Source organism: Mauremys reevesii, linkage group 1, assembly GCF_016161935.1.
Source record: "Mauremys reevesii isolate NIE-2019 linkage group 1, ASM1616193v1, whole genome shotgun sequence".
In the NCBI taxonomy this organism is placed as follows: domain Eukaryota; kingdom Metazoa; phylum Chordata; order Testudines; family Geoemydidae; genus Mauremys; species Mauremys reevesii.
The window spans coordinates 103,573,347-103,586,690 of record NC_052623.1 but is presented as its reverse complement, the minus strand read 5'-3'; the positions used below and the strand labels follow the sequence as shown (position 1 = coordinate 103,586,690).

The window sequence follows — 13,344 nt, the reverse complement described above, 5'->3', positions numbered from 1 at the left end:
TTATTTACTTTACATACAACAATAGTTTAGTTATATATTATAGACTTATAGAAAGAGACCTTCTAAAAACATTCAGATGTATGACTGGCACGCGAAACCTTAAATCAGAGTGAATAAATGAAGACTCGGCACACCACTTCTGAAAGGTTGCCGACCCCTGTGCTAGAGCATTGCTGTAAAGGTGTATTATAATGCATTACTAATTCATAGGAGTTTCCTAAGTACAGCTGGTCCCTGAATCTCCCAAAAGGAAGGTTTTGAAGCACACTTCAGCAAACAGAGCAACACAGCATAGCTTCAGGGTGTATTAACTTGTGCTGGAGCAGAGGAATGGACAATCCAACAAAGCATAGCCTATCTCCTCATTCCAGTCCTGCAGAAACTGAACTCCATGGAGTCCCAGTAGAGAAGTGTCTTTAGAGAAGGGGAGACTTGTACTATAAATATTATTTTAAATAATAAAACCCAAAGGACAAGGCATGCTCGCTTGTGTAGAATTGCTCTTTTGGAACAACAGCTGCTTCATTGCCCTGCTTTTCTATGACCAGACCCTCTTACTAGGACTTTTCCATTTAAACAGTTTTTCAATAGAAAATTTGGGGTGAAAGTAACTAAACAAAGCTTTTCATGAAAAAAGTGTCTGCTTGCCACCGAAAAATTCAAGTTTTAATTGAAAAAAAAGCTTTGACAAAAAGTAGAAATTGTCAATGGAAATCTGACAAATTTATTTCCCCCTATTTATATAAACATTTTCCAGGGGGAGAGAGGGGAGAATCATCTGATCAGCTCTCCCTTATCTCCTTCTTAGTTAGGAAACCCACCTTCACTCCTCCCACTCCTTTCCCCAGTTCTGAGGTACATACAGTCTCTAGGGAAAGTGCTTGTATCATTACTCACGTTTGCAATCCACTTCTTAAAACTATTATTTTGCCACTATCAACAAACTTGGCTTAAAAGAAGCAGCTATGAGTACTTAACCCATAGGCTTACGACGTTGCTTTTAACAATCTAGCTCAATAGTGTAAGCAAAGAAACATCCAGAGTTGGGTCTTTATCTAGAGACCACTACCCATATTATTTTTATAAACAAAACAAAAATAATTAATAAAAGCATTATTATATATAATTATTTTCAGAAGAGGTTTCATTGCCAAAATGCATTTACAGAAAGTGGGAATAACAGTCTTCAATTACTACTGGAGTGAACTGAAATTCCCATCTACCTCTAATTAAAAATACGTGTTCCATCTACAGTATTTTTTCCTAATTAGTGGTGATAAAAGCAAGATATTAAAAAAATTACTAAAGAAAATGGTCAGTTTTGTGAAGTTCCAAGATTAACTAATTACTGGTATTTATGACTGACACCTCATTACACTAAATAATAAAATAACATTCATTGCACTCTCTCCTATTTGAATTCAGCCAAATGCCATTTCCAGTTGCAGCATTTGGTATTTAACCAAATACCTTGCAATTAGACATTCAGTTTACTTTTACTTTAAACTGAGATCCTTCATGTCAGATATTCAAGGAGAACAAGACTCCAAAAATCAGTTCAAGCCAGAAGTCTATTTGGACTCTTTTTTCCTGTTAATTGTTTTTGCCTTTTCTTATGTTTTACAAGTGTTTGTTTTATTCCTCAGCACAGGAAACCCTTACATTTTTAAGTACGCAGGGTTTTGGAGCTGTGCAAGAATGTTAAAAAAAAACTCTGTTTAAAAGCTACTGCTAAATTAATAAATATTTGGCATCTGTTTTCAAAGTGTTTGTATGTTTAGGAGATTGACCTTGATTCATGTTCAGACTGCTAAACTTGATTAGGATATGTAGCTAAAATGATATACCGGATTGTTGTAAAGGTGTATTATAATGCATTACAAGGATAAAATATGATTCATTATTCTTATTTCAAATTTATAAATTATAAAAATCAATGATATCTTGTTTGATCTTTGATATTATTTGATTTATAGTATCACATTGTTCTAAAATGTGAAATATCTGAACATTTTTGAAAGGTAAAGCAAAAAACATCAGTCAGGCAGGATTATTTAATAAGAAGTGAATAAAGGTAGATTACAAAATTAAGTACCAATATAAGAAAGCACTTGAGCACACATTTAACTTTAAGCATATATTAAATCCCATTGACTTTCAGAGTTTTCCTGAACTGGGGGTCTTAAAAATCAATTTAATTTCTGAATCCATTTTTAGACTTCTTAAATAGCCTACCATCCCCACTTCACGTGCTAGTTTCACTGTGCATTTTATAGTACTTTTGATCCAACTCTGTATCTACTGAAATAGAAGGAAATTTTGCAACTGACTCAGTTGGGTGGTTCTGCTTACTTGTTTGATGAGGTGGAAGAGAAATAAGGCAAAGATTTACCATTTTTTAATTTTTATAAAAAATAATTTGACAGCCAACATTACCTCTGTTGAGGAACAGATTACTTTAAGGCCCCAAGCCTACAACCACACATGCATGTGCTTAATTTTAAACATGTGAGGAGTCTCTTTGATACTATTTAATATTGATCTTTTATGTTTATAAAACATATTTGATAGCTGACACTTTTTTAATGTTGGTATCTTTCCAGAGACCAAAGAGATGGTATTTGGTGTCACAAAGGAAGAATAGGAGTCTACAGTTTCAAAAGTGAATAGTAGTTTGGGGTGTCAAATTTGAGTCCTATCAAAAGGCCCAGATTTTCAGATGCTGGATGTTCAACACCTTATGAAAAATCAGGCCTTTAAAGGTATTTAAAGTGGAGCCCCCCAAAAAGCTGGGGGACCCAAAAACCAATAGTCACTGTTGAAAATTTGGGCCAAAAGCACTATTTGTTTGAACTCTAATGTGTTCTCTGAAATTTAGTGGCTCAGATTGTACCAGCCCCTGGTCACTCAAAAACCAGAATATAGTTTTGGGCTTAACCTTCACCCTTAGTAGATTCAATATTTGCTCATTTTTCTGATGCCATATCAAGTCTGTGTTTAGGCAAATTTTTAAGCTAAAAAACAAAAATCAGATAATACTAAGCCTGTGGGGTAAAAGAGTGGACATATTTGGCAGCGTTAAAGGGGTTAATTTGTTTTTTCCTCTTACTTACCAGTCTACACAATCAGCAGGGTTTTTTATATTAAATTATTGAACTGCTGTCAAAGTATCTCAAGGTCTCAGTGAAAAAAAAAATCACATGACAAATTATAAGGAATTTGTATTTTGGACTGGAAAAACAAATGAAACTTCTGTTAAGGAAACCGACACACACATTATAGATTTCTTGTCAAAAGAGATTCATTCAGGGTTGCATCCACAATTAAGTTCCATAGATAAGATGGGAAAGAATACATTGAAAATATTAAACAGGTAAAACTTTTTACCAAAATCTGTATGCCTAAATATAGTCCTGTTTGGTATCAATAAATCTGGTTTTAATTTATATGATACCCACTGATGCACACACACTAAAGAAAGATGTCAAGTAAGTTGTTCACTCTAGTCTAATAGCACTTGCTTGGGCTTCAGAACTTTGATTTTTCAAAATTCTGACAGGCAAAAAACTCACATTAAGAAGTAGGAGTTGGATTGTAATTAGTTATAAATATATTTGAAAATCTTTATTCACATCACTTTACCTAGAGTCTTAAGAAAACAGTAAAAGAAACCTCAGAATCCCTTTCAGGTTTGTTAGAGTTGTATGCAAAACTCTGACTTGACTCTTTAAATAACGTATTCTATGCCCAGTATTTTGCACTTTGAAATAATAAATCCACATAATTATTTAGCCTGAGGCACATTTTATGACTAAATCCAAACATAAGCATGATATAATAAATACTTCCCCCCCACCCATAAGATCTGCAGGAAAGTTCTAGGGCATAGTTTTATATGGATATCTTTCTGCTTCCATATGAAATAGGATGCAATATAAATCAACACTGTCAGAACACCCACTGTACTTGTCTTTTATTGAAACAAATATTGAAGAATGCGTTAAAATGTAAAGAAATTCCCTTCAGAAAATCTAAAGGTTATTCTTCTAAAAAAGTTTTTAAATAATTTAAATAATTATTTAAAAGATCCCCAAATTATGTGCAATTGATAAGTCTAATAATGGTATAATTTTTCACTTTGAATTCAATGTAAATATGACTCAGATATTGGTTACATAATATGAATCAAGCACAGTATATTATACACCCACTAATGGCAAAGATTCAAAAATTCTTTAATGTACATAATAAAATTTTAGCATAATTTTGAAGTATAATAGTGATGATGTAGCTGAGATGGCACTTCTGCTCAAACTCTATTTTTAATCATTTATATCTTATTTCAAAGTAGTATTTGGGGCTGCAAATTTCTTGTTCTTGGCTAAAAGTCCAAAGGAAATTGTCTTGGAAAATGTAATATTTTGCTACATTATTCTTCTAATGCATGAGCATTAGAAGAGATTTGTTTTCCATTAGTTAAGACATCTTTAAATGTATTTATTTTCAAAACAGAGGCTTGTTTTAAATTTTCAGATTTGGTGAATTCTTGTAAAAGGACTAGTGTCTCTGGCATGAACAAAATTTATCTTCAAGCCTGAAAAGAGCTGCTTGTAACACAAAGGGCATTTGGAGTAGTTCCATTTGCTTCAGTGGAGCTATGCCAAATTATACCAACTGCAGGTCTGGCCCAAGATCAAAATTAATCTTCTTTTGTAACTAAGCTAGCCAAGTAAAAAGCAGCCGTATATTGTGAACTGTGAGGCAACACCTACACACACCTTAAGTGGTTCAACTGACTTCACAGCAACTACAAATGTGTAGTTCAAATTATATGCATCATCAGTCATGAGAACCTGTCGATGACTTTCATTTGATTTTCCTGTATTATGTCCAATGTATCTGAAGGAATTAAGCAATCCCCTCTTGACAAATAAGAAAATGTTAAATGTGCTCTGGAGGAAGTTGGCTCTAGACCACCTTAGCTTGAAGAATGCTTCAACAGTGGGGAGTGGAAGTGAAAAACAAATGAGAAAATCTGGGGCAGGCAGATCTTTGAGGTTCAGACAGATGCATGGATACCATTCCTCCCATTTTCCTGGAAAACAGAGGGGAATAGGAGCGAAAATGTTATTTTGTTATCTGAAGTATATTAATAGATTAATCCATGCTAATGGAAAGAAGGGTAAAATATAGCTCCTAGCAAAGCCCGCTCCCATCAATTAGAACAAGTAGCACTGCATCAAATAGCCTCACTCAGGGTTTCTTCCAGATCAGGGGAGTTTAAAGTTGTGATGGATTCTCTTTAGGAACCCTGCTGCAGGAAGCAGCTGAAGGGATATGCTAGATCAGTACATCACATAGCCACCATGGTCACAAACGCCTTCCCCATTAGCCAGCACCACCCGCTTTTTGGGTTGCAATGGACCCATCTGGACTCTCTAGCAGAAGAGATGATGCAGTGGAAGAAAAGAGGTTGCAAGACTTTCCACCTCCAGAATCTACCATGAAAGAAGCTTAAGAGGACAGCTGAATCCAAGTCACTGTCTCTGAGTAACAGAATACAGTTTGATATCCACATTAATGTCTTTAAAGCTATAATAAATCTGACCATGCTTACCATTATAGTGCATGTTTGACCATCTCAAAGTTTGATCATTTCAAATGGAAAAAATACAAACCTGGATTTCTATGTGGCGAGGGTTATCAATAAATTTTTCTATCAATAGTCGATCATCACCAAAACTTGAAGCAGCTTCTTGAGATGAAAATCTAAAGCCTTCCCTTTAAAAAAAAAAATAAACAAAAAAGAAAGGCTGACAATAAAGAAAATTAATCCTTTTACAGTCTGATTCAGTTTCCACTTAAGTTAGTGGGAGTTTTGGTATTCACTTAAATCAGACTACCATTTGTTAATCTATATATCACCAAAAAGACTCAATTCACTAAGTGTACATTCATTTTTTTAAACAGAATGCAAAAATAAGAGCTTTCTTGGATAGGCAAAAGGAAAGTAAAAATTCATTAATTTCCCCCTCAAAGAACAAAGGGAACTTTGAAGAGTTTAAATGTTTGAGCATTTTTAAAACAATTGGACAACTCTGCACAAGTTACGTATTTTCCATGAGAAAAAATTGTACAATTCCAAAAACAATTATGTAATATAAAATTTACATCTTGGATGGGTCCATCATTAATTTTTAGGAATTGCAGCATCTGAATAACTCAATGACGGCAGAGCCAAAGGTTAGTTATACAAAAATTAAATGAAAGAACAAATCTTGGATGCTGTACTCAGGGCTGGTGCAAGGATGTTTCGCGCCCTAGGCGAAACTTCCACCTTGCGCCCTCCCCCGTTCCCCGAGCCCCCACCCTGAGGCGCCCCCTTCCCCCCCGCAGCAGCTCCCCCACTCCTCCCTAAGGTGCCTCCCCCCGCAGCAGCTCCCCTCCCCACCCCGCTCTGAGGCACCCCCCCGTGCCCCAGCTCACTCCTGCTCCGCCTCCACCCCAAGCACGCTGTCGCCGCTTCACTTCTCCCGCCTCCCAGGCTTGCAGCGCCAATCAGCTTAGGTGCCGCAAGCCTGGGAAGCGGGAGAAGTGAAGCGGCAACGGCGTGCTCGTAGAGGAGGCGGGGCAGGGGTGAGCTGGGGCGGGGAGTTCCCCTGCGTGCCACTCCCCCTTACTTGCTTCAGGCGGCCCTCCCCGCACCCCCCTGCCCCAGCTCCCTCCGCCTAAATGCAGGCAGCGACCGGGGCAGCCGAAGACCCGTCCGCCACGGTCGCTGCCGAAGAAAATGCCGCCCCTCAAATCCTAGTGCCCCGGTCGCCTAATAGGTTGCACCAGCCCTGGCTGTACTATGTAAATTCAGCTGTTCCACACATTACTAAATGCACAATTTTTTTAAACACAATACTTAGCTATAGTCATAAGTTTTTTTCATAATGTATGGTAGAACTCAGCCTTACATTGCATGCACCAAGCCCCTTAGTATGATTTTCCCTCCTGCCTTTATTTACTTTCTCCTACATAACAATTTAATTTTTCATTTGTTTGATTAGTGAGATACTGAACGTGTTGGTTTCACTTTTCCTGAGCAGTTACTACTGCGGGACATGACTAGTGAAATACAAATTTAAGTATAATTTCCACTGGGTAAAGTTGACACATGGTGAATAGGGCCCAAAGGCGGCATGGTGGACTCTGCAACCCCTTCACACAGCAGACAGAGGTTCTGTGCTGGCCCCAGAGACAGGCCACTTCACAGAGGAGGTTGGGGGGGGCGAACCACTGTATCTTCAGCTGCAGGAAAGCAGACATCCTAACACCACACGTAGGAGGTGCAGAGTGGTAGCAGTCACTGTTTTAGCCTATAAAATGGAACAGTAGCCATGGAAGGGCTGTGATGCACTTGCCTATTAGTTGGAGGTAGCTGTGAATTTCTTCTCTCCCAAACTCAGTTCAGTGTCCTAAACAAAGCCTTCCTGACAGTTTTTTGTAGGATGGATGAATGTGGCCCTTTTCTGAGTATTATGTTTAAAGGTACCTCTATCATCCTCTTAAACATACACATTTAGATAATGGCTGTTTTATAATTTAAAGAGATTTGAATTTGTTTAGCACTCAGTTGTTCCCTTTGGCCAATTTTATTTTTTAACTTCAAAACATTAAATTTATTTATTCAAGAGGAAGATGAACTTCAGCGTATTCGTGCTCTGTACAACAAAATTATACCACTTGTATAGAAGTAGACACCACTCTAGCTTATCTGACTAAAAAAGTTAAACTAAAATGGTGCAAAATACACACACACACACACACCCCTATATTTATCAAAACAGATTCTGAACAATTTTAAGTACACCAGACCCTCGCGAGAACATGGGATTGGGGATCCATGCGCTGTACCGCATTATAGCAGGGACTGCGTTAAAATGAATTGCATTTAAAGTAATTAAATTTGGGATCCATGGCCGCGACCGTGTTATATGTGAATTCGCACTATACAGACACGCATTCTAGCGAGGGTCCAGTGTATTAAATCAATGGATTTGCTTTTGTAAACATTATATCAGACAGTATTATGGGAAATTGATTGATTACTTTATTTTTCCTTCACTGAAGCATGTGCTAATTAAAAATCCAGACTGCAATGCTTGTTTAAAAAAAAAAAATCAATATGCCTAATTACCTCATCTATACATCTGTAAAACCTAAAAATACATGATTGTCTTAATTAGGTATTTTGACCTTATTTACACACTTGTGTTTTCTAAACCTATCTTTGAGTCCATAAATAGAATGAAGAATATTAATAAAAGAATGAATTTCATTCATTTTAAAGGGGGCATAGAAGACCTAGTCAGATTACACAGGCTAGGCAGAGAGACAATGTCTGGATGTAAGCCCTACAAAGATATTATGTATTTTAAGCTTCATGCTTCCCTTTGAATCAGTACTGAACCAGTGGCGTAGGGACCCAAAGCCTTAGGATATACTGTCTCAGATCCTTGCCATGGCTGAGGAGCACACTGTCAGCTCAGGAGAGGGTGGTGAAAAGGTGGCCTTTGCACTCCTCCAATTCTGGTTGAGTTGTGTGCCACACTGGTTTCTCCAGGGATGCTGTAGGGCTTCTTTAATGTCTTTTTTTTCCACCTAGACTATGCTTCTTGGCAAGAAATATGCATTCAATAAAAACAGAACCCACAAGTTTTCTTGCTGTTGGCTAAACTGCAATGGAATGATCTGGGAGCACTGCATGCCCACAAAGCTCAGCCTCACTACAATTACAGAAACCATCTTCTTTGGGCAGAAATAGATAGGGTAAGTAGGAGACTTGGGATATAATGTCACATTACAATATCCAATACTGGGACCAAATACCAATTAATGGGGGGAAAATAAAATTCCAGTGCTGGCATTGCTTAGACACTTTCTGTCTAGTTCTGTGTTCTTGTGAAACCTAGCTCTAAAAACAGCTGTTTGAGAATAGCCAATACAATCCCTTTAAAACTGTGACTGTTAAGTGCAATGCTTAATGTTAACCAAAATATAAATAACCTATAAATAATTGGTTTTAAAGTAAACATAAAAACTAAAACAAAAAAACACAATGCTTTAGCTTGATTCCAAATTTCTTTTAAATGATTTGAGAAAACTGTTGTATATAGTCACAACATTTTTACTATATAAATGGCTGGCTTCTTGTTTATAAAAAGACACAGTCAAAATCCTAGAATCACAAATTAAATACCCGGGGATTTGATTCCTCCCCTGTCCTTCTCTCTCCCCCCCCAAGAAAGGAGACAAAAGATCTATCTATCAAGGCAGGTATACAAGCACCAACCTGTTCTCTTCTTTTCCAGTGAAACTTCGAGAGCAGAGTAATAGAGAAGTTCAGAGACAAAACTCCAAGTGATGCTCTTTGAGGGGAGGTGGGAGAAGAGAAGAATATAACAAAAAGAATTACTGACAAATAATTTTCTCTTATGTTATATGTCCCTCTTCTCCCATACTGCTGAACAGCAGCAATTGAAAACAACCAATGTTGTGAACAGTAAATCAAGAAAGGTGGGCTTACCTTCCAAAGGCACTTGAAGCACCTAATAGATATCAGCCGCAAAGACAAGTTCGACTGGTAATGAGGAGTTGAGGAGATGACTGAGAGGGAATCTCAATTTTCGGAAGCAAATGCTTCTGCCCTGAAAGCTCACCAGGTTGCCATGCCTCTTAGAGAACAGCATTTAACAACACTGAATATAGCTTCTGACATAGCTGTAGGCTAATGGGATACAATCTTTAATTTGCCTAGACACTGTGGTCTTAGTGGCCTTCTTGTTACAACCTTCAAAACAGATAAACTGTAAACTTTTCCAGAACTGAGCAAGAGTTATGGAAGATTTCAGACATTCAAGGAGAGAGCGACACTGCCTTTACTACAGTAAGATTGGGACACAACTTAGGTAAACAATAGGCTCACCATCATTTCATACTCATCTCAGGAAGGTACTTGGGGCAGTTGTTAAACTGACAATAAGAAAAAAAAATCGCCAAGCATAATTTCCCATTCTAAAGGCTGTCATAACTACACCTGAAAATAACTTGAAAAAGCAGTTTCTATCTAATATATTCATACTTTCATGGATCTGTCATCCAAAGGTTTGAATAGGGTCCTTTCATCTCCTGGAAAACTAAGAATAAATCCCACTGCAGAAATGTTACCTGGTACAAAGATGAGAAATTGTGGCCCCATAAAAGGTAGAGCTCACACAAGAGCTAAGATGGCTAACACATGACCAGAAAGAGCATTGACTGAGACTTTTCTTGAAACTAGCTGAGTCAGGGGGAAAGGGAGACACAACATGCTGGAGGGAATAGGACTACATGTCCAACGTCTTTCAGAACACCAATTCCAATGGTGAGGGGAGCATAATTCCAATCCAAGCAAGGGTAAGAAAGGATGGCTGCATCCTGCTGAGAGATGCATGCAATTTGTAACCACCTTGGAGAAGCCTTCAGCTACATACCTCCACAGCTCAATCTCTATGCTGTCAGTGCAAGGTTTTCTGGGTTGGAGAATAGTGGTCTATACATGTGGGCCACAGCCCTCTGCTTGCCACATCTTGCAAGGGCCTAGTGCTGATGGAGAGATACCTAGGACTGGAGAACAAAAGCTCCAGATGGTTGATACTGAGAAATCATTCAAGGAGATGAAGGGAGACCAGAGACCTTGGACTTTCAGGGTTAGCTCCTTAACTGCAAAAAATTCATGTATCCACTACAAAGGTTGCCAAGAGATAAGAACTCCCTAGCAGTCTGTTCCAAACATACACACAAAGTGGGAAATTAAATGAGAGATGCATTTTGTCTATGGAAGTCAATAATGCTGACAGAGAGCTTGAGGTGACAGCAGACAGCAAAGTAGAGGAATCACAGTATGAGTCTACAATGTATCATGAGTTTGCAATAGGAAATAAGTCCAATGTAATTTTGGACTGTTTATGCAGAGAAGTTCATCACAATGCAAAGAGGCAATAGTCACTCCATACAGCTCTGCTACAATTGATCATTCTAGACACCTCCATTACCACAAGGATATTCATAGTTTGGAGAGAGTTTAGAAGAGATCAATTAAAATGGTGAGAGAGCTGACGGGATGACATATGAAGATAAGAAGATCAGAAAAGCAGAGATTAATAGGAGACTTGATAACTTTCCAAAAGCAAGGAGAGTATAAATACCAAAGAGAGAGAAAAGAATTATTAAGAGTGGTAGACTGAGGTATAACTAGGGATGAATAATGGGATGAAATTAAGAATGAAAAGTTTTCTGCCTAAATTTTCCTAAGAGTGAGATCTGTAGGATTGAATAATAAAAGCCCCCGGGATATGCTGAAAGTCTCATCACTTAAGACCTTCAAAAAGTACACAGGATGAAGCACTAGTAATTATGCAACAAGGGAATAATCTTGCAATAGCAAGGAGTGAAGTAGTTCAAATAGGTCTTTTCTATGTTCAATTTCTATTATTCTGGGAATCGTAATCCGTGGTCTTTAATCTTAATTCTTAAAACAAAATATTGTGCATCCCCTGTTTTGAAAAGTAGATTGCAAACTGTGCATCAAATACTCTATATCCTGAAAATCCAGTAAGTGTTTTTTAAGTAAAGTAACTTAAAATGAATTTAGAATTTATGGAAGGTGTCATGTTCACAGCACTCAGAACTACATCCACTGAGCAAACACAATATAAATGTGCATACACAGGCCCACCAACATATTACAAAACTGTTCTAGGGTTACTGCCTCTATAGTTGAGAAGGTAGTTCAGTCTTCATGTTCATTCAGCCTTTGACCTCTGCTGAGATTGCCAACATTAGAAATTAGCATCTTTTAAAAACTGAAACTGGATTGAGACCACAAATTCATCCCACAGGATACCAATCAGCAACTAATCAGATGGCAATTGTTTGTCACTACCAACCTGGGCTGCACTCAGAACAAGAAGCTCAAGGTGAGAACAGCAAAATGCTATCACTTTTCCCTGGAGCCACCCATTTCAAAAATCAATGTCAATAGGATTCATGTGATTAGAACCAGAAATTACTCTCTTGTTGCTGCACAAAACGGAAAAATACTTTACTATATTTCTTAAACAATATAATCAGCGTGTAGAAGAATCTTTCACAACCTTTCAATGTCACACATATGTCATCAATGTTGACTATTAAAAATTAGCGGGAAGTGTTGTTCTATTAATATTTCTACTTCTCCAAATCATACTGTTCCTATTCTAAATATTTCCCCTCACTCTTAATCTCAGTTTACCTTTCTGTAACAGATAGCAAAATATTTAGCCAACTTTAATTAAAATTTAGGCTTCACTGCTGCCTAGTTGTGAATTGTAAAATGAGAATTTCCTCTTGATTAGATGGGTAGTGCAAATATAGTGTATTTATAAATTACTCTTTTTTCTTAGTGACTCTGTATGTTCTTTCTCCTACCATTTTTTACACTTTTTGTGGGGTAAGGAAACTTTGCAAAGAAAGGATAAATGTAACACTAGCTAGATGACCATCCGGGAGACAGAGTCCTGGGTACACAGTAACAAAACACTGAATGGTATTCCAGTGGTTTTTCCATAAACAAAGGCAAGTAGCACTAGCTGTTGATCCTAAAGCAGTGTTATTAAGATAAACAAAAATCACATGCCTACTTGGATTCTGTTGACATCACTCATCTGCATCAGAGAGCTTTCTGACTACCCCAATTCTTATCTGTACTGCTTTAAAACCACTTAGCAATCATGGTTTAGTACTGCATTTTCATTTTTTTTTAAGTTACTTATTTTGTGAAATTTCTTTTGATGCTATCTGAACAAAAACAAACAGAAGTGAATATCTTTTGATTTAGTACAACAGAAGTACTTGTTGACTGTACAAGATCAAGGGAGTAATTCTGATTTCTAAAGCAACAGGAGCAAAGCATCCTTCTAAGTATGAAGTGTGTTATCCTAGAACTTCATTCTAAGATGCTATCCTTAATTTCCTATTTAGATTAGAACATAAAGAAGCTGTAGGAAGTAAAGAACATAAATAAGATTGTATTATTTATATGTAAAAATTGTTTAAATGTTGGCTATTCATTTTTTTAAATTTTCTTCTAGCTTTTAGAACCGAAATTTAATTCCGTTTTTTAACACATGGCACAGCAGTTCATTAAAAATGAACTTATCACGTAAAATTAAACTGAGTTAATTACAGCTGTTATGTCCTAGTGTGGGCAGCATTCAATTTAGAAATAAATCATGAAAAAAGTATACCTCAAGTTAAATCATTTTTCTCACTGAGAAA

The 13,344-nt window shown here is 37.1% G+C and overlaps 1 protein-coding gene across 7 annotated transcripts in view; it reads right to left on the bottom strand.

The window, feature by feature from the left end:
- The window catches only part of PCCA (propionyl-CoA carboxylase subunit alpha), a 414,132-nt gene that overhangs the window by 245,833 nt on the left and 154,955 nt on the right, over positions 1-13,344 (bottom strand). For all 7 annotated transcript variants that reach the window (XM_039502573.1, XM_039502579.1, XM_039502605.1 and 4 more), the window contains one exon: positions 5,679-5,781. In XM_039502573.1, coding sequence (XP_039358507.1) covers positions 5,679-5,781 — 103 coding nt within the window. The remainder of the gene's footprint in view (positions 1-5,678; positions 5,782-13,344) is intronic.